The sequence below is a fragment of the Cebus imitator genome, unplaced genomic scaffold (genome assembly GCF_001604975.1).
Source record: "Cebus imitator isolate Cc_AM_T3 unplaced genomic scaffold, Cebus_imitator-1.0 Scaffold14, whole genome shotgun sequence".
In the NCBI taxonomy this organism is placed as follows: Eukaryota; Metazoa; Chordata; class Mammalia; order Primates; family Cebidae; genus Cebus; species Cebus imitator.
In genome coordinates, this window is record NW_016107329.1 from 7,449,809 (window position 1) to 7,472,267 (window position 22,459).

At 41.3% G+C, this 22,459-nt stretch overlaps 1 protein-coding gene and 1 long non-coding RNA gene across 3 annotated transcripts in view; one reads left to right on the plus strand and one right to left on the minus strand.

Moving 5' to 3' along the window:
- The window catches only part of MYO16 (myosin XVI), a 603,751-nt gene that overhangs the window by 477,486 nt on the left and 103,806 nt on the right, over positions 1–22,459 (plus strand). For both annotated transcript variants that reach the window (XM_037729044.1, XM_017501745.2), the window contains exon 28: positions 14,660–14,762. In XM_037729044.1, coding sequence (XP_037584972.1) covers positions 14,660–14,762 — 103 coding nt within the window. The remainder of the gene's footprint in view (positions 1–14,659; positions 14,763–22,459) is intronic.
- On the minus strand, positions 14,434–15,829 carry LOC119467433. The gene is made up of 3 exons (XR_005195969.1): positions 15,416–15,829; positions 15,074–15,229; positions 14,434–14,684 (listed from the first exon to the last, which is right to left on the minus strand). It is a non-coding gene; the product is annotated as an uncharacterized LOC119467433 (long non-coding RNA).

Below are 22,459 nucleotides of genomic sequence, written 5' to 3' on the forward strand. Positions count from 1 at the left end.
GCTGGAGTGCAATAGCATGATCTCGGCACACTGCAACCTCCGCCCCCTGGGTTCAAATGATTTTCCTGCCTTAGCCTCCTGAGTGGCTGGGACTACAGGCACATGCCCCCATGCCCAGCTAATTTTTTTGTATTCTCAGTGAAGATGGGGTTTCACCGAGTTGGTCAGCATGGTCTCGATCTCTTGACCTCGTGATCCACCTGCTTCGGCCTCCCTAAGTGCTGAGATTACAGGCGTGAGCCACCATGCCCAGCTGGGACTCTAATTCTTAATGTTGCTAATTACCCCTCACTATTATCCAGTCATCTTTGTTACATTACTCAAAAGCAACATATCTGTATTTAAAGTGTCCACTGAAGAGAAATAGGAATTTCATTATTTATATTAAATCGATCATTACAATGATATGTTCTGAAAATGTACATGTCTATTGCAGTTCTTGACTCAATGTGGCCTAACACAGTTAAATGACATTAAAATTCACTGCTACTAATGTTTACTATCTCACTGGCAATGTTTGTCTTTATAATAAATATTGATCGGCTATATTTTTAAAGTAATACTTTTCCAAATTAACAAACACAATTCAGTTCAGATGCAAACCCTAGGTCTTCACTGAACCTTGCCACACTTTCCAAAGGAGGTGTGCAGAGGAAAGTGCCTTGCTGTATAAACAGAGTCATGTAGTCTCAGCATCGGGCTGCTCCTTTGGAGATAATTGTAATTTCAATCTTAACTGCTCAGTGATTTGCTAATCAATTGCACTGGCAATGATACTCTGAACAGTAGATTCATATGGTAGGGGGTAACTCAACTTAATATCTGAAATAGGCATAAACTTGTTTAAATAATAAAATTATTGGTATTAACCACAAACTTACACAATGCTGGCCAGGCGTTTGTGGCTCACACCTGTAATCCCAGCACTTCGAGTGGCTGAGATGGGCAGATCACTTGAGGTCAGGAGTTTGAGACCAGCCTGGCCAACATGGCAAAACCTTGTCTCTACTAAAATACAATAATTAGCCAGGGATGGTGGCAGGTGCCTGCAATCCCAGCTACTTGGGAGGCTGAGGCAGGAGAATTGCTTAAACCCAGGAAGTGGAGGTTGCAGTGAGCCATGATTGTGCCACTGCACTCCAGCCTGGGCAACAAAAGTGAGACTCCTTTTCAAAAAACAAACAAACAAAAACAAAAACAAAAAAAAAAACTCGACAATGCTTGTTAGCCATTCTCAGGTATAGTCTTCTCTCTTCAGTCAGGGGAGAAAAACACTGGAATAACAAATATCTCCAACAACTAAATCTACCTGTTTAGTTTTCTGTCCCTGCTCGAAAAGGAGGTCAGATTGACCTTGGTGAATATTTGATTAAGGAGCAAATTGCTTTAGGAATGGTATAATTTTACTTAAACCTCAGAGCTTAAACAGGTCTTTTATTTAGGCTTAAACAACAAATGAACATCTGTTCTTTTCAGTTTAACAAAACAAGCTGTTCTTGTAGCTGATAAATACAAGCCGTGGCCCAGCCAGTGAATTATAAAATGCATGAAGAATAAAGATATTGATCTGAATGTACGGAACAGGCTGGGCCCCATGTCCTCCTGAGATGTGTGACCAAATTAGAGAACAGTGTGGTTACTTCCTCTGCCTCCGACCATTATTTCAGCTCCATCAAAGTCTAGGTTCTCCAAGAAGGCACAGTTTTAAATTAAATGTTCCCTTTGGTAGATGGCTCTGAGTATTAGGTATGCACAGGTAGGGAGTCCGTGCAGAAAAGTATCCAAGGCTGTATTGGAAGCAAGCAGAAACCTGGCTAAAATAAACATCACGAGCGGGAAAAGCTGCTCAGGTAATGGAACTTGGTGTATGTTTCATGCTGAGACATTTCTGATTTAGTGTTTCCCTTTCATCCACTTACTGAATAAATACAATGTTGTTATATGGCACAATTAAAATGAAATGGTGGGACCAGCTTTGAGTAAGAGAACTTGAGAGTATTGTCATGTAAATTCTTAGCAGATGCTCTGAATTCATTTTTTATCTGCTTTCTGGTGTTGCCTAGTCCCAGGAGCTGAAGTATAATTCAGCATTCTTTTTTATTATTCAACTCCCATATTGTCTGGGAGGAGAGGCCCCCTGGCTTAATTACTTAAAGTACATGGATGAATCCCTGGGATTCAGGCGGTGTTGCCAGTGTGGTGCTTGAGAGCAGTGGCTGTGGTGGAAGTGAGCTCAGCGGGCCCCAGGCTGCCCTTCCACACCGCACCAGAAGACACAGAGCCTCCAGACAGAACCACAGATGGGGAGCTGCACAGCAGCCCGGTCATTTCCAGTGATGGTGAACTGCCCTGCCGAGGCTCTCTGGTGGTCCTGAGACCACCTCAGGAGGCGGGCATCCCCTTGCTCCTCCAGGCCCACTGCTTTCCCTTCCTCTGCGTTTCTGCCAACAGCATTGTGAAAGTCAGAAAGTGAGTCTCATTGCGGATGCTGTTTTAGAATCTTAAGAGATTAATTCCTAATAAATCTGGCCATGAGGACATTAAAATATAGTAACAAAAACAACCACCACCACACAGAGAGAGAGACAGAGACAGAGAGCATGGGGGAATATGACCCTGATGTAGAAGACTTGGAATTTAAGGCAAAAGCTATCATAAAATTTAATGGAATAGTATGGAATCTTGCCTTTTTCATTTTCTGTATTATTATTATTATTATTGTTTTTGAGACAGAGTCTCACCCTGCCTGTCTCCCAGGCTGGAGTGCAGTGGCATGATTTGGGCTCACTGCAACTTCCGCCTCCTGGGTCCAAGTGAGTCTTCTGCCTCAGCCTCCTAAGTAGCTGGATTTACAGGCGCCCACCACGACACCTGGCTAATTTTCGTATTTTTAGTAGAGATGGGGTTTTGCCATTTTTTGGCCAGGCTGGTCTCGAACTCCTGACCTCAGGTGATCCGCCTGTCTCCACCTCCCAAAGTGCTGGGGTTGCAGGTGTGAGCCACCATGCCCGGCCATTTTCTGTATTATTAATATGATTCATTTGTACATTATTCTGTATGTTGGTTGCCTTTATCCTTTCAAGCACAAAACAAGAGGGATGAACGTCTATCATCCCATCTCCCATATTGATTTAGAAACTACATTTGACTCAAGATCCTACAGCCCAGATTAAGATGTTAGCTTTGCAATAAACTGACTCTGTCTTATCACATAATGTCTTTAAATATAATTCTGGAGTTGTTGTGAGAAGTCAGTTATGATGTGGCATCGTCTCTTATCACACCTGGAATTTATGGGCACTCTATAAATCTTCCTTTGCTTTCCTGTTTCTCTGTTCTTCCCTCCCTTCTTTTTCTCCCTCATGCTCCATTTTCAACTCCAGAATGTTGTACACAGAATCTAGGGAAGTCTTTTACCATGCCAGTCCCCAAGACTGCAAGAGAGACCTCCTGGGGCTGCAGGGTGGCCCTTCCCTAAGGTTCCAAGGAGGACCTTGAACCAAGAATTGCATAGGAAATAACATTTTCAGCAATGTGAAGTGTCATGATGTCTTCATTTGAATGGTGCATCCGTGTTTCTAAAAGATGATAGCAGCCTGTTCTCCCTCGTTTGGAAGTAGAAGGGAAATCCGTGTTGGCCAGTCCCAGAAGCAGCAGGCCTGGCATTGTTGTGGTGATAATGCAAAGACGTCTTCCTGCCTCAGCAGAGCCATGTGCAGACCATGGTGAGAACTAAGCCTCATATGGGTCCCTGTAGATGTGAAAATAAACTCAAGACCAAATTCAAAGCCTCAGCACTCCAGGTGGTGCAAAAGCCATTGCAAGATATAGCTGATGTCCCCTTCCGTCTTTCTTGTAAATAAGCAGGGCAGGTCATGAGGGAGAGGACGGGTGCACTCTATGGCTGTGCATCCACATGTCAGCTAACAGGCTCTAGTTCAACAGCAGGGCAAGTGCCAGGGATTGTGGGGAGATGGGAGGTGATGTGACTCGTCCTGATCCAGGGGACCCTTCCAAAGGGGCAGAAGTGATAATGGGTGGGCAGGCGTGTGTGGTGAAAGGCTCCATGTGTTTTCCTGTAGTGTGGGCCTAGGGAGGCTGCAGGACAGCAGAGGAGACCCACAGTGGGATGGACAGAACTCAACTGCAGTGATGGGTAGGGTATTTCCTGTCAGTCATGGGAAGGAGGGAAAGAATGTGCACGTGTAGAGAACAAAATAGATTTCTGTGTGAACTAGAATGTTTTTGACAACTTTGTCTCTGCTTTTATATCCTTTTCCTTAAAAGAAAAAAAAAAACCACACCAATCCTCCCTCTTTAGTGGAAAAGCTCTCCTGCAATTCCCGCCCCTCCCTGTCCCATTTCTCTCTCTTATCGTCCCCGGCTGTCCACATTGCAGCAGGTTTTATCTCTCTCTCAAGCCCACTTGTGCTCCTTTTTCTTCATACTTCTCTCTGTTTTCATGATGTATGTCAGTCTTGTTGCTAGGCAGCTGCTATGTTCAACCCACCATGCTGCCTTCTGAATGCTGGAAATTAGCCCCAAATAGCTAGAAAATCACCCTTCCGCACCTGCTCTGTGTTTACTGTGAGAGCAGGAATATGAATCTAAGTTCACAGAATGGGGGAGATGCTCCTTATATAGCCGTGGGCAGACAGCTACGTTTGTGGTGTGCACGGCAGGTACAGAGACCATGCAGTGCCCCCAGAAAAAATGCCCAGGAGTGGTCCCAGAAGAAAGTACATCCTCATTCTATCAGAGCTAACATTTATAAATAAGATAATCTGGTGAAAAATGGAAATATACAAAAATAAATATGGATAGAATATAGACGTTGTGTGTATTTCTACAAATGTTGCTGCCTGCGAGCTTAATCAGTTTTTCCTTGCCTCTGAAAAACAAAAAGCACTCATTGATTCTGTGTCACCCTCCAGCTGTTGGTCTTTTCTTTGATCGATGTTATGAACCACCAGCTGCTAGGGTCTTGATGCCATCGTAATCTAGTTTCTCCCATGAATGATGTTGCCACTGATGCCACAGTCACCAAACACCACAGCCCCGCTGCGTGCAACCGCATCTCTTCCTCCGTGATGTTCAGCACTGCCGACCACGTTTCCAACACTGCCTTCCCTTGGCTGCTCTGAAATCGGGCAGCTCCCATCCAGTCCTTTCTTGCCCGGTCCTCCTTTCCCCTCCCCTTCAACACTCTCTTTCTCTGTCGGTCCTCCAGTAGGTAGCTCCTACGACATTCCAGTTTTCTCCTTCACTTTTTCTCTTTTCATGGATTATCCAGTCTCTTTCTGGAAGAGCAGGAGGGTAATGGTTCTCCCCAAAGATTGTTTTCTTGTTCACAATGAAGTAATTTGATTAAATAGTATAACGTCTTGAAATAAGAAAAACACATCTTTTCTGAGGTATAATTTTGACCCAAAAAAAGTCTTGCTTTATATTTGACCATATGCAGTAAAATTAGAACACTGCTTTACATGTCTTAGTGATCTTGGCATTTCTTGGCAGAATACTTTGCTCATAGTAAGTGTTCAATACGTGAATTAAATTTTTAAGGGGTTTCAGGATACTGAAACAATGTAAGTTTTACGTTTTCTGTTTTGGTTTTGGTTTTGGTTTTTTTTAGACAGAGTCTAGCTCTGTCACCAAGCTGGAGTGCAGTGGCGCTATCTCAGCTCACTGCAACCTTCCAGGTTCAAGCGTTTCTCCTGCCTCAGCCTCCCAAGTAGCTGGGACTACAGGCATGCACCACCATGCTCGGCTAAGTTTTGTATTTTTAGTAAAGACACGGTTTCATCATGTTGGCCAGGCTGGTCTGAATCTCCTGACCCTGTGATCCACCCACCTTGGCCTCCCAAAGTGCTGGGATTACAGGCATGAACCACCATGCCTGGCCAGGTTTTACTTTCATAAAAAATTTTCTTTGAGAATGAAGAGGTAAAGCCAATGTTTACCAAATAGAAACATTTTCAGAGAAACTGCATCTCAGGTTAATAAACATTAGCTTGACATACATGCATTGTATTTTTCTAAGAAAATGATTCTTCCATTTCCTGATAGTCTTTTATAAGTAGTCAACTAAAATTCACTACGTTGTTTTATTTTATTTGAGATGGAATCTTGCTCTGTCACCAGGCTGGAGTGCAGTGGTGCGATCTCTACTCACAGCAACCTCTGACTTCCTGGTTCAAGCAATTCTCCTGCCTCAGCCTCCTGAGTAGCTGGGATTACAGGCACATGCCACCATGGCTAGCTAATTTTGTATTTTTAATAGAGAAGGAGTATCACCATGTTGGCCTCCCAAAGTGCTGGGATTACAGGCATGAGCCACTGTGCCTGGCCAAAATTCACTATGTTTTAAAATCAACCTAAATGCCCATCAGTGGCAGATTGGATAAAGAAAATGTGGTACTTATATACCATGGAGTACTATGCAGCCATAAAAAAGAATGGGATAATGTCATTTGTGGGAACATGGATGGAGTTGGAGGCCATTATCCTTAGCAAACCAATGCAGGAACAGAAAACCAATACCACGTGTTCTCACTTATAGCTGGAAGTTAAACTGTAAGAACTCATGAACATAAAGAAGGGAACAATAGACAGTAACTTGAGGATGGAGGGTGGGAGGAGGGAGAGGAGCAGAAAGATAATGATTGGGTACTGGGCTTCAGACCTAGGCGACGAAATAGTATGTACAACAAACCCCATGCCACATGTTTACCTGTGTAACAAAACTTCACATGTACACCCCAAACCTAACATAAAAGTTAAAAGAAAAAAGTCACCATGTTTAATCTGAATCCTGTGGTGACTGCATAAGCTCTTCTTATCTCTAGGTCCATGACACACAGGATGTCAAAGTTCCCCTTTATATTGGAAGGAACGATCACCTTTGAAGAGAGAAACACTGTTCATCACTTTCCTTAGGTTCTTTATACCTTCTACTGTTAGATTTTCTCTGCTTCTTCAATTTCAGCCTGTCCTTTTAAATAATCTATGAGGTGGCTCATTCACTTATATTTTGTAAGATACTATGATTTCTGTTCTTTCAGTGTTATCATATTCACAATACATGAATGTATGGAAGCATGTTTTTATGCTTGAATCCTTGCTGTTGAGAACATATTTGATGAATGGTGCTTATATTAGAGAATTTTTTTCTTTGTGATAGAACTTTTTATGAAGCTACACACTTAGTATACACTGGCAACTTAGGATGTGGACTGACAAGAAGAAGGGGAAGTTGAAAGTGTTTAGAAACCCATCACAAGAAACTCAACACAAGAAGTGAGGCAAATGGGGCATTTAATATAACACAGCTTGAGGTTGGAACCCCATGAGGGAAAGAGTATTCTGCACCATCACAGAAGCTGCATCCGTTTCGCGAATGCTCAATACTGCACTGTCCCATCAGACAGAGGTGTATGACAGTAAAGAAACCAGCCACAGATGAGTAATGGGCAACCATGAAGGTAATAAACCTAGCGTGGGGGGACTGGCTGACGTCCCATCAATATCTCTTCCAGAACTCCACCGAAATTTCTCCTTTTCGGTTCTCAGTCGCAGTATTTCCCTCCTGATGAATAGCATTAGTCTGGGGAATAACTGCTCTTCCCTGTCTACTACAGCATGGGAAACGTCAGCCACAGCCTCCAGTTTCTTAGATCAAAAACCTCGAAGCCATCCTCTCTTCCTTTCATATCCACATTGATCCATTCGCCATAAAATCCTGCTGGGTCTACCCAAGTATGTGGAGAGCCCAACACAGTTTTAATGCTTCTGTCACCATAGCGCTGGTCCAGTGTCTCTCACCTAGACTACAGGAAGGGCCTCCAGATGGCAGCCCTGGCTCCTCCCTGCCCTCTCCAGCCCCCCTCAGCCTTGCAACATCAATGATGCTTTTCTTTAAAGTCAAGGGACAGAGCTCCTGTGCTGAAACCTCACTGCTGGGAATCGGAGTCAGAGCCCAAGTCCTGACAGTCACCTGCAGGATTCTGATCCTAGCCCCCTTGCACTGACCTCTCCAAACTCATCTCCTACACCGCTCCTCTCCTTCCTCTTCTCCAGCCACACTCGACTCCTTGATGTCCCTAGAGCAGCCTTGCACCACCGACACTCCAGCGGGACCACCGTTCCCCCAGAGAGGCCACCGGATCCTCCCTCGGTGCCGGGCGTCTGCTCACGGCGAAAGCTTTTCTGCCTTATCTTTCTCCACATCTCTCATTTTACTTGGCACACTTCCTTATTTACTTTATTTTTTTAAGAGTTGGGGTCTCTGTCCTCCAGGCTAGAGTGCAGTGGCGTGATCCTAGCTCACTGTAGCCTCCATTTGCTGGTCTCAATCCATCCTCCAGCGTCAGCTTCCTGAGTAGCTGGCACTATAGGTTTGCGCCACCATGCCTGGTTAATTCTTTAAAATTTTTGTAGAGATTGGGTCTTGCTATGTTCTCCAAATTTGTCTCATACTCTTGGCTTCAAGCCATCCTCCTGCCTTAGCCTCCCAAGGTGCTGGGACAACAGGCATGAGCCATGGCACCCAGCCCTTATTTAAGTTTTAATTCTACCTCTCTCTGCCATAAAGGACTCTGGTTTCTTATCCCCAGCTACATTCCCTGCACCTAGGAGCATCCCCAGCACAGACTTCATGCTCAGTCAATACTGGTGAATTTATTGATTGATCTGAGTGAGCCACAAACCTCAATTCCAGATATGAAACTAGATGACAGTTGTTCCCCTCATCTCAAACCAGGATAAGACAGGAAGAGCAACCTGGCTAGAAAGGTTCATGTTTACTTTTTCTTTTTTTTTTGAAATGGAGTCTCACTCCATCACCCAGGCTGGAGTGCAGTGGCATGATCTCGGCTCACTGCAACCTCCGCCTCCCAGGTTCAAGCAGTTCTTCTGCCTCAACCTCCTGAGCAGCTGGGACTATGGACACATGCCACCACAACCGGCTAGTTTTTTATTTCTAGTAGAGACGGGGTGTCACCATGTTGGCCAGGCTGGGCTGGAACTCCCGACCTCAGGTGATCTGCCTCCCTTGGCTTCCCAAAGTGCTGGGATTACAGGCATGAGCCACTGCATCTGGCTCATGTTTACCTTTTACAGTCCATTGATTTGCCTCAGACACAGAGCAAGTGAAGCCTAAATATACGTGTCTTCAGTGGACTGAGGTGACCTGTCTGTCTTGGATGACAGATGCTGGGAGAGTTTGGGGAGAGCAGACAAGTCACTCCCCAGTTGCTCCTGTGCTCAGGACTGAGGTCCTGCTTTAGGCTCGTGATTACCTTATGGCCTCAGATCAAAGGTACCGGGGGAATTTGTTTTAGCTCAGGAATGGAAGGCCACGCTCTCTTTCCATCCTGTGACACCACCTTTCGACAATACTCACGCTCCAAAAGACAAGATGTTTTATATAATACTAACATAGAGTATCTCATCCTGTCTGAGATTATTTTTTGCTTTAGTTGAAATGTCAGAATTATACCATTTGAAGTGTCAAAAGAACAATAAAAAAAAAAAAAAAAAAAAAGCATCAGGTGCCTGATTTTTCATTCTGACTTGTTCATATTATATTCAGATGCTTGAATTATATCAATTAAAGTCTTGGTTAGAATTAATAAAGTTCCAGAATGAGACAATTATGAGAGAGAATAAGAAGATAACTTGAGAGATTTCATTTCAGTTATTACTCTGGCTAAATGGTAGAAACACGTGGCTTTCCTGAGGGTGTGAATGAGTTCACTGTTCAAGAGCATCCAGGCACCGGAAGGCCAGCAGACCAAGGCCTCTTATCCCTACATCTCTGGTACCATGATGGTTACTGTTGAGTTTTACTTTTTTAATTTTTTTTAGGGTAAATCTTATCCTTTTTCACTCTAAAACCATCCAGGGTGAGGGCTTGTTAGTGGTCATCAAGATGGTAACAATGGCAGTGAAGAGCTTGGCCCTAGAGTCAGATTGTCCTGGGTTCAACTCCAGCTCAGTCACTTCCCTGTCCCAGAGCTGCTGTAACGAAGTGCCACAGAGTCGATGGCTTCATGCAGTGGACATTTCCTCTCCCAGCTCTGAGGTGAGAAGTTCAACACTGAATTGCCAGCAGGGCCATGCTTTCTCTGAAACTTGGGGTGGCATCCACCGTGGGGCTCATAGATCCTCAGTGTTCCCCGGCTTGCCGCTATGTTACTGACACCTCTGCCAGCATCACGTGGCCCTCTGCTGTGTGTCTCCCGTGGCGTTTCCCTCTTCTTTCCAGGACATGAATCATATTGGATTAGGGCCACCCCAATGATCTTGTCTTAACTTGAGTACTCTACAAAGACCCTAAAGATCACATTCACTTATCTTTTGGGGTTGGGGACTGGGGGGAGTGCACAGTTTAGCCCATAACAGCTCCCCATCCACCCGGGTAAGTGAATGAACGTCTACAACCATTATCTGTCTCACTATCAAAAGACGATTGTCATCCAGGTCCTGCGTCTGTGAGGAGGACATGAGGGACATGAAAAGCCCTTTGCAGTCATTCAGCGCTCAAGAAATGTGACTTCCCATTTCCTGCTCTACACCCCCATGTCTTGGCCATCAATTATTTAAACTTGATACATTCAAGGGCAACCTAAGAGGCACCATATGATGCACAAAGCTGGCCCCTTAACCGGGGCGAGCTCACACACTTTGAGGAGAGGTCGGAGTTTGTAACACAGAACAGAATTTGTGTCTTGTCTGGAGAAACGCAAACGGGCAGTTCTGAGGGAGGGCAGGCTGTTGCTTGCTAGGTGGCTTGCCGAGGTCGTCATAGCAAACTGGTTACAAAGTGGGAAACCAAATCTCAGTTTTCAGATCCCCATTTGGTTTCTTTCCTGTTTGAACACATTGTACAATTACATCACTTGTCACCTTTTAACTACTCAGACTTTATCTAACTTAACCCGTGTTTGCTCATAAGAGGTCCTAATGTCAGCTGGGCACAGTGGCTCACACCTGTAATCCCAGCACTTTGGGAGGCCTGAGGTGAGGAGTTCGAGACTAGCCTGGCCAACGTAGTGAAACCCTGTCTCTACTAAAAATACAAAAATTAGCCAGGCATGGTGGTGGGCACCTGTAATCCCAGCTACTTGGGAGGCTGAGACAGGAGAATCACTTGAACCCAAAAGGCAGAGGTTGCAGTGAACCAAGATCATGCCATTGCACTCCAGCCTGGGAGACAAGAGTGAAACTCCATTTAAAACAAAAAAAACCCACAGAGATACTGATGTCATGTGACAGTCACTAGGGGGATGCCCATACCTTCTCGGTGGTCCACATGCCCTGCCCTTTGCACAGCTTACTCCGGTTCCCAGCCCTCCACACGTCCCCGTTTATACCCATTTGCCCTGCTCTGTTGTACAGGGGAAATTCAGTTTATTCTTCTGCAGAAACCCCAATAAAAATAATAAAGTAAAATAAAATAAAGCACATAGATACCAACTTCAGTACATGCAGTGTAAGAAATTACATTTTTGTTACCTATCAAAAGCAAAACAATTCCCAAATACTTCACCCATTGACAAATCACTGAAGTCCATTTAGTGTGAGCAAAAAACTGAGCCACATTTTTCATATCCTTGCCTCTGGCACTGCAATTCCAGTCTCAGTTACTTCAGTCTCAGTCTGTTACTTACCACTTTTTGTATTTTTTTGCTTTACTGTATCCTAAATTTGATAGGTGAGCAAAAATCCATCTATGAGAAGAAAGGGTTGCTGCTGATGTTAAGGAATTCATTTTGGTTTACAGCTAGCAAGATTATGAGGATTCTCAATCCAGGAAAAGTCATACACTGACTTTTCAGTGTGAATGCTGAGGATTTAAGAAAGGAAATAAGAAATGTCTTCAGCTGAGAAGGTAACTAGGTACTGTCTTGGTCAGTTCAAGCTGCCATCCCAAATTACCATAGACAAGGTGGCGCTTGAGCAACAGAAAGTTCTCATAGTCCCGGAGGGTGGGAAGTCCAAGGTCAGGGTGTCAGCAAATTACGTGTTCAGTGGTTGCTTAGTTTCTGGTTTACAGAGAGAGCCTTTTTGTTCTCTCTATGAACTGCATTCTCACATGGTATTAGGTTAGGGCTAAAGTAATTGCAGTTTGGGGCTGTGAATATTAAATCATTATAACTAAACTCAAACACATCTTTATTAATCAAAATAGGAACCATTACAATCAACACACTTTTTCCAATAAGAAATAAGTTTGTTTATCTCGGTGTAAAATTCTGTGCTTTGAGATTCAACAAACTCTTGGAAGGAAAGCATTTTCTGCATCCCGCCACTTATGGAAGCTCTTTCCCTGCAAAAAGTTGCTGAGATGCTTGAAGAAGTGGTAGATGGTTGGCAAGAGATCAGGTGACTCTGGTGATGAGGCAAAACCTCGTAGCCCAGTTCTTTCCACGTTTGGTTGTGTGATGTGAGGTCAGGCGTTGTTGTGGAGAAGAACTGTGCCCTTTCTGCTGGCCAATGCCAGCTGCAGGCGCATCTCATCAATTTGCTGAGCGTACCTCTCAGGTGTGATGGTTTCTCGGGGATTCAGGAAGCTGTAGTGGGTCAGACCACGGTGACCAGGACCTTTTTTTGGTGCAAGTTTGGCTTTGGGAAGTGCTTTGGAGCTTCTTCTTGGTCCAGCCACTGAGCTGATCATCGCCAGTTGTCATGTAGAATCCATTTTCATCATACATCATAATCCAATCAAGAAATGTTTCCTTGTTGTTGCATAGAATAAGAGAAAATAATGCTTCAAAATGAGTTTTTTTAAATTCTTGCTTAGCTCATGAGCCACCCACTTTCTGAGCTTTTTCACCCTTCCAATTTGCTTCAAATGTCAGATCACCCCAGAATGTTTGATGTTGAGTTCTTTGGCAATTTCTCGTGTAGTTGTAAGATGGTCGGCTTCGATGATTGCTCTCAGTTGGCCGTTGTCAGCTTCCAATGGTCAGTGGCTACACTCCTCATCTTCAAGCCTCTCGTCTCCTTTGCAAAACTTCTTGAACCACCACTGCACTATGTGTTTGTTAGCAGCTCCTGGGCCAAATGCGTTGCTGATGTTGTGAGTTGTCTCTGCTGTTTCATGGCCCATTTTGAACCAAATAAAAAAATCGATTGAATTTATCTAAAAAAATTGCTTTTTATCTAACATCATTCTCATAGTCTAAAATAAACATAAAATAAACAGCAAGTCATAAGTCATTAGCAAAAAAACATAAAACAAGGCTTGCCCACTAAAATGGTGTATAACATAACCACATTTGTTTAAGAATGTATTCCAATATCAAAAGTCAAATTTCAACAATGCGGAAACCACAATTACATTTCCACTGACCTAATAGAAAGGAACTGGCCTTTTCTCTTTAGCCTTAGCTAAAGCACTAATTCTATTCATGAAAGTTCCACCCTCATGCCTTAAACACCTGTCAAAGGTCCCTCCTCTTAATACCATCATATTGGGGGTTAGGATTTGAATGTAGGGATTTTGAGATACATTCTCTCCATGACAGGTGTGTTTTCCCAGCCGTTACACACCAGTCTGTACTGCTGCACACGTGAGCCCTGCTGAAATAAGACTCATGTGTGATTCCTGTGTGGCTGTCCATGAGATGTGTCCCATACTCCCACTGCCTGCTAAGAGGGAAGCAAGTAAATAAATACGTGTAGGCAAAACACTCCCTCCCTCAATTGCACTAAGGAAATGGAATAAACTCATTTTAGGAGATGCCAAATTTACTGCAGTGAACTTTAGATGAAACACTAAGGTATGCTACAGAAAATAACAGAAAACTTATGACTTAAGCTTTGGCATTGAGTTTCCTTCAGCTTGCAGAGCAACCCGACATGAGAATCATAAACACAGAAGGCAACAGGGTGCAACTGTTTGAAATGATCTTTGCTCATTTCCTTTTTGTATTTCTCCTTTTCCTCCTCCTCCATTGCAGCCTTGCCTATAGCTCAGGCTAGACACCGTAAGTGCAAAGGGAATTTTACATAGATATTTTATGGGAGATATAATTTTGAAAGTCATTTTTGAAAAGCCTATAGGAAACTATTATATTGCCATGAATTTCAGCTAGGGAATGGAAGTAAATTGCTCACTGATACTTTACAAAATAAAAATATGCCAGAATATTTTAAATGTTCAATATCTAATATATGGACAAGAAGCGATGCTACTTCACAGATAAGTATTCTGAATGAACATTTTGGTGTTTCATTATTATGGACTCTAGTTGCATCGGAATTCACTCTTAAGTGGCCTAAATAATGCTTCAATCTCTTAAAAGGTATATTTTTAAAGAGCATACGAAATGTTTAAAAATAGCTGATAGATTAATTTTCATTTCCTTCAAATTTCCTTTGGTTTAATGGTTTGAATTGCTCCATGACCATGCTACACGTACATTAGAGGACTGAAAAATATATTCGACTCATTGTAAAAACCATTTTCTTTGTAAAAGATAAGGATTATTTACAGTTGCCTAGTAAATGTATAGTGGACAGGTATTTGGGTATTCCTGGGATAAAGATGGGGAAACCTTTGAGAAACCACATATCAAAGACAACCCTGTTGAATGTGATTATTTGCTTGGCAAACACAGTCATTGCTTTCTACGTCTGCTGCTTTTCACAGGTATAAGCCGCTGGCTGATACGTTCCTGCATGAGAAGAAGGAACAGTCGGCTGCCCAGCGATGTCGGTTTGTACTCCAGCAGTGTAAATTACAAGGCTGGCAGGTTGGTGACCTACAAGCTACGGAAATACCACTTTAGGATTTGAAATAAATGAGCTGAGTCATTGCAGGGAGCCACCAGAGTCTTCCTGGCAAAAACAAATTCCTTTGATGTGTTTGACAAGGCGTGACATTAAGTGTATTCCCTGGAAATTTGTCAGTCTTTATGACTTACTGATTTTAACATCATGCAGCCAACATGAGAGTCAATCTAAGAGGCTCCCTTTACAATCATGGCAGAAGCTCATGAGCCCCATTCTGTCTGCCCATGTGTCAGACTCAGACCTTGTCACTAAAGCATTTTGTCATATTTACCCATAGCAGGAGTCACAGAAGCCAAAATTGAACTAAGGCTGATTTCTCTGTGCAGAGTTGGTAACTCACAAGTGCATGTTCGACCTGGACTTCTCCAGTTTGTTCAAGTCTCACTCAGCCCCCTTCCTTTCTGTTTCTCTTTGCTCTGCTTCTCACCTGCCATACTGTGAAAATGTTACTATCTTTTGAAGCTCATTTGTTGTTAAAAGCTTCATAATTGGAAACACTTTATTATAGTCTGCGGTCCATTTGAATGGCAGAGCCTAGGGTTCAATGAAAGCGACAGCTAGACCTGCAGAAAAGGGAAATAACTTGAGACAAAATTACAGAGCAAATGTTTACCAGAAACAGGAGAAGAGGGTCCCAGATTTTGTTTAGTAACTTAAACAACATCTGAGTCCCATTCTTGACTCATTTTAGGAAGAAGTGGTTTAAAGTGAGAAAGGCAGATTAGAGCAACATTGAGAAATCATGTTGTCCACAACACCAGGGATTATTTGGAAGTTTCATGTTGTAAAACCACCAAAAGTACCTAGGTGGCAAAAACAATGATAGCCAAAAGCTTTGGTAAAAACAAGACGATTACTGGAAAGTAGACATAAATTGCATCTTTAAAAAGTTATAGTGAGAACATCTATGAGTAAAAATACATGATAATTGATGAGTCAAAGGATGAGGGCTTGGCTTTAGAGATGACATGAACAGATGATTCAGAATTGCTGAATATGTCCAAAAGTGGCCCAGTCTAAGTCAAACGAGGAGGGAAGACTGGATTGACACTCGCACACTCATCTGTCTATGACAAAGAACAAAGAACCTAGAATTTTGGCATTGATGAGTAATGATTTAATTGTCTGTACCACCCAATCTTTTTCTTTGTTATCCTTTTTCTTTTTTTTTTTAACTAATAATGAAATTTGAACTTTAAATAACAATCTGAAGGAGGAAGCTTACTCAGTCTGTAGTTGTCAGTGATGCACATCAGTGCCAAAAGATTGGATAAAAAGGGAAGGAGGAAGAAGGAGGAATTACTAACCAAAAGTGATGTCCGCCAACCCCTCCAGAATCAGTGACATAGGGGTGGGATTCACATATATCAGCATTTCTTCAGTCTGTAGGTAACTGAAGTCAGTTCAACAGAATCATTGCTGAGATTTTAAATAAGTAATTACATAGTAGTAGTCCATGGATGATATAACACTAAGATTTTCTTACTGTATTATTTTGCTTTTAAAGAATACTTACAGATTTTATATATATATATATAATATATCTGTAAGATAGATGTATGTGTATGTGAAAGAGAGAGGGAGAATTTTTATTTATAGAAGAAAACAAGGGAATCTGGAATAATTCTTTCACTGAGAGAGTGATTGGCAGCAACCACCATACCTAAGCAGTGTTCCCTCTGACAGACCACTGTAAAGTACAGGTCACATATGAAAGGAGACTGGAAGAAAAATCAGTATTCCCTGACAGCCATCATTTCTTCTACATCTGTGCTTTTGCCAGGATACTTGAAATTACAATTGAGGATGGTATTACAAAACATACATTGGGACTTTCAAAAAGAGCATTAATTTTTTTTCAATGGGAAAGAGATCGCATTTCATTGCATTAATCTATTTTCTCCACACTTTTCACCTGCCTAAAAGGAAGCAAAAATATGAGAGAAAAAAAATTAAAAGGAAAGAGAAATAAATGTGTTCATTCACTGAGAATATTTGCTTATGAGTTCCTTGTTGTCTAGTCAGAAAAGATAGTGTTTCTTCAGCTTCTTCAAGATGTAACCTATGATACACTTTATACTGTAAGACGAGTAACCAACTTCACAGAAATAAAATTCATTCATATTTCACATTTATGTTAGTCTGACAAAGGATAAATGCTCCTGTTAAAAAATAAAAATAAAACAAAACAACACTTATTCCTAACCTGGAAAGTTAGACTCCTCAGTTTCAAAAGCAAAGCATTTGTTTGAAATGTATTGCTAGTTACAGAAAGAATTCCTTTTGGTCTATTCTGGGTTTTTAATTAATACAGTGATTAAATCAGAAGCTGTTGGACTACAGGGACAAGGTTGCATCGGATGCTTAGTGTATCTGTAGCATTATTTCCAAATTGCTAAGAGTTATAATGTGTGCTTTCATTAAGCAAGCAGTTCATCATTTAGTCCTGAGTGTTTGGCATGAAATGAATGCTTATTCTTTTCCACAGTCTTAAAAGCAGTGCTGGAGGAAAGAAGAGATTAGAATTATATTTTGCTGTGTTAACTTGTATATGGTGTTAGCTAGAAATTCATTTCTTTTAACTGAAAGCGGTAATTTCATTGTCATTCTAATGGGTCTCAGAGGTCTTGCAGGTTTTGCTCTCTCTCCTTTACTTTAATCAGACCCTGTGCAAGTTAAGCCTTGAATCGTCAATAGGAGATTGTAACTCTGTAATTCTTATACTCTCCAAAATTGTAGCAATTCAGTAAACCGTGGTACATATTTGATTTCCTTCTGTTTCAGATGAGGATAGAGATGTCACATCTTCAGTGCTGTTACTTTTGTATGCCAATCTTTACACCTGTGTCTGCTTTTCGTGCTTTAGGTAGTCACATGTTTGTAGTCTGCACATATGGTACTGTAATTTTTAATATTTAATAAGTAATAATTCCTCTCATCTACAGAGTATATTACAACTATTCAGAGTTTTTATTTTATTTTATTTGAGCCTAATAAAATGTCTATGCAGAAAAGGAAAGTAGGCAGCATGTACAGGAGTGATCTTATTTTAGATTTGAGGAAATTGAACTTCACGGAGAGTTCTTGTCTTAGTTAGAGATCGGTGTACTGATCAAAATATTAGGTGCAGTTAATATTCAGGTTCAGTGGGAACACCACTTTGCTGAGACCAGCATCTAGCTTTTCCTATGTCATGTTCTTTCCACTGCATTTAACTCGATCTATATCTTTTAATATAACTATCTAAAGTCATTTTGCTCATATTACAGGACTTGAAAGGGATAGGTTATGCATCACAGTGTGAGCTTTGATCAAAGGCATTTATACCCTTTATTCATCTGCCCTTTGTACATAGTATCTTTTTTATGTTTATAATTCACCCAGCAAATGAAGGAAAAACAAGCAGACTACTTCTCATTACAGGGTGACTGCCTCTGATCAGAATCCTTTTCTACCCAAACTGTCAACCAAACTGACCATGAAATGACACAATGCATTTGTACTTTCATTCCCACTCTCGTCTTGGAAACAAGAGGAGAAGGGAAAGGAGAAAAGGAAGAGAAAGGAAAGAATATAGAGAAGGAGAAGAACTAGAATCACGTGAAGATTCTCAGGAGGCTTTTGATATCAGTTCTACTTCTGAGAGTTAAGACCTAGATGTGACTCAGGCCATCCAGAGGAAGTGACATGGGTGAAGGAACCTCATGGGTGGCGCTGGTGGAAATGCATGTCACAGGAGCATTGCTGCATCTTGACAGCTAGAGCAAAGGCAGTTTGAAAACAATTTATTAGGCAATTTCAACAGATCCGCAGGTTTGCAATACACTGGGTTTTGCTCACTTGCCAATTTTCAGTGAGGCATTTCCTGGCTACCAGATTTTAAATTCTCGTTATCCTTGACCTTCCTACTGCATCTTCTCGTCCTCTTCTCTGCATTGTTCTTCTCCACGGTGCCTAGAACTTCCTGTTACGCCTCAGATTGCAATCCTTAACACACTGTTCACCACCTTTCCTCCATAGTATGGGAGCTCCATCCAAAGGCCTTTGTGTCTAGAGCTTACTGCTGCATCCCCAGCAGAGAAGGCTGAGAAAGACAGGGAAGACACTCTGTGCCTGGATGCTGGGCCAAAACGTGAATTTCTGTAAATGAGAAATTACTAAACAATACAATACACTTGATGTGGGTGCAAAGACATGTAAGAACTTTTTTAGGCCAGAAGTGGTTCACGCTTGTAATCCCAGCACTTTGGGAAGCCGAGGCTGATGGATCACCTGAGGCCAGGAGTTCGAGACCAGCCTGGCCAACATAGTGAAACCCTGTCCCTACTGAAAATACAAAAATTAGCCAGGCATGTTGGTAGACACCTGTAATATCAGCTACTCAGGAGGCTGAGGCAGGAGGATCGCTTGAACCCAGGAGGTGGATGTTGCAGTGAGCCGAGATAGAACCATTGCACTCCAACCTGGGCAACAAGAATGAAACTCTGTCTCAGAAAAAAAAAAAAAGAGAGAACTTTTTAAAATTTATTGTTTTTAAATGAAATGAGAATCAAATGGAATTTTAGCCTTAAATCTATGTTATAAGATGCAGGTATTAATACATTACTTCTATAATTAAAAATAATTTTTTAAATTTGAAACCACTACATAAATATAATTTAAGCATAGAATATTGCATAGGGTCAAATTAATTATTCCAACAATTTGTGAAAAAGCTGTAAATCATGCTGCATTTTGCACCAAAGCATTTTTGGTTTCCAGTACATAATTTCTGTATGTCTTTTATACCACTAGCCTGCACTTCTCAAAGGAATCTTGTGCCTGCTCTCATAGAATTTGAACTGGTCACCACAAGTTTTGGCAAACTCATGCATGTTGCTGTTTACTTAACATACTCAAAATTGCTACTTTTATATAGTGTGGTTTGATTTTGAAGAAAAGTGAAGAAAATCAAGATGTAGTGGTGGCTAGAAGGGAATCCTTCATCTTGGTGGCTTCTTAAGTTTACAATGAAATGATATATTTTAAAAACATGGTGGACTAGTCAGAGCCACGTCCTTATTTGCAAAGCAGAATTTATGTAACTTGTTTGCAAAAAAGAGTGGAAGTATTTGGAAATGATCTGAATAGGACCTGCATGACTAACTTCTAGTGCTGTTTTCTGTCTCAGCAGATACAGTTTTCTTTACGAAAAAAAGAGTTCATGGATTACTTCACTATGGAAAAATACCCAGATAGTTTGAATTAAGTCATAGTTTGGAAACAAGTTAAATGAGGCCAGTAGTTATTAACCATCTGCTGTTTGTTTTATCGTTGTTGTTATTATTCAGGTATTTTACTTATCTAAATATATGCATTTTAAATTCAGCACTGTCTGAAGGTAATTTGGAAAGCATCCCTCTGGAACTGTGTCTAGTTAACCAAACACTATTTGCCCGAATTGCTACAAGCCATAGAAAAGTGGCTGGGCAGCAGCTAGGCCCATGTGGAACATGCTTGTTTTGCGTGTTATGTCATTTATGTAAAATGAAAACCTTTGAAGCTAATTCTAAGTGGAAAAATAAGTGGTATAATCTGATTTTCACACATTTTATATGCATCAACTGGTTATAGGATGATTTCTTCTGTGTAGTTATTTGAATGCTATATTCATTTTAAAGCCATCTGGAGGGATGACGAATGAAGAAACAAATCTGTCAGAGTCGGTCCATGTGATGCCAGGGGTGCCGCTTTGGAACGCAGACACTCGCACAGCACCGGGAAAGTCGAGAGGGGACTGCACGGATGTGGCTCGGTGCAGAAAGGCTTTCCCAGTGGTGCTTTTCACTGATAGTTCAAGCAGATGTTGAGAACTTTGGGGTGAAAGAAATTTTGTGGGCAGGCAAGGAAGAGTGGCTTGTGCCTCCCCTTTGAAGCAGGAACTGCTGCTCTATGTACTGGAAATTGTGGAAGGAGAAGTTGAGATCTTAACCTTAGAGATAACATATCTATTATTTTAAGGATGAGGAGTCAGACACAGATACTTCTGGTGACTTACTCAAGATTATACACAGACAGGAAGAAAGAAACAAAATTAGAACATCAACTTCATCCCAAGTACCGACATGATAGGACACTCACTTGAGCGTGTGTGCATGTGTGTATGTGAAAGAGACAGAGAGAGAGGCTCTGAAGAAATGACAAAGGGTACTCACAAAAACAGTCTCCAAATTGCTGTGAGATATACTTTTCCTATGTGTGTTTACTCATGAACAAAGAAATTCACAATCTTTTTTGTTATCAGCATCTTCTAATGTAATGCTTATGGAATAGTCTAGATTTTGTTACCCAAATAGTTTGAAATAAGTCATAGTTTGAAAACAAGTTAAATTAAGTTGCGATCTTTGAAGGATTTGCTCTTATAGTGCTAAGAATTGCAACTTTAACATTTTGCCATAACATTAAATAAAATCAGTTGGATGAAGGTTTTATTATTTCATTAATCTGCAATAGTACAGGTGAGATAAAATAGAAGAGCAAGGACTCTTAAAGTTTTAACCACCTCTCACTTTTTTTACACCCTCTATGATGAGACAATTGTATCAGGGCCCTCGGTTCTTATTAGTACAATAAATTAATGGTTTATGACCTTTCTTTTATCACTCAGGGAGCACTCCATAAATCAACTACAAGTACAATCAAGAAAATAGCCTATAAAATGATGCTTTCTTTTGTATTCCTTCCCCTTCTCTGGAATTATAAATGTTGAAAATTTAATAAGCGTTAGAAACCTAAGAGTACACCTTGAAGTTATGTATATTCTAATGGGAATCACCATATATTTTATATGTATTTGTGAATTTCCTTTCTTCTTTTGTGCCAGACACATGCATACACACACACTTGTACATATATGACATATTTTTGTTATAAAAGGAGTATGTATTCTTGATAGGAAATTTGAAAAATAGAAAAAAACTGAGGGAGAAAATACAAACTACCCAAATTGAACTACTGAAAATATTTGGTGCATATTCATTCACTCCATTTAAAAAAGTAATATTACACATATTTGACCCCTACTCAGTGTGTCTTTCTCCCTTTCCACACTGAACTTTCTCAGGACAGGTGTCATGCCACTGTGTTCTTTTGTATTTTCACGTGTGTGTGTGCATGTGTGTGTGTGTGTGTATTTCACTATGACATCTCCTACAGGGTCTAGCACATAGTGTGTATGCAAGCTGTGTTTGTTGAATGAACGAATAAATGAATGAATGAATGGATGAATGCATGAACCTCCTACTGATGGCAACATCTTCCCTTTAGAAATGGAGGTATCTGCAGTAAGTTTGGGTGACATGTGTGATAGGTCCTGCCTTTAGAGTAATTTTACATTATTTCACTCAGCGTCACTATGCAACATGAGGTGTAATATCTTAGAGTACTATCTGGCACTTACTAATTGCTGATTAAAACTGACTAGGCCTATGCCCAATCCAAATTTCATCTCTTAGAAATCCATCTGATTCCCTCTACTTCAGGTTGATTGATTGACTGATTCAACAAGCATTTATTGATCACCTTGTGAGTTCTCCACATTAGCCAAGGCAATTGTGATGGCTTACAGTCTGCTGGGGGCAAAACAGCTTTCAACCAATAAATAGTCACAGACTAGGAT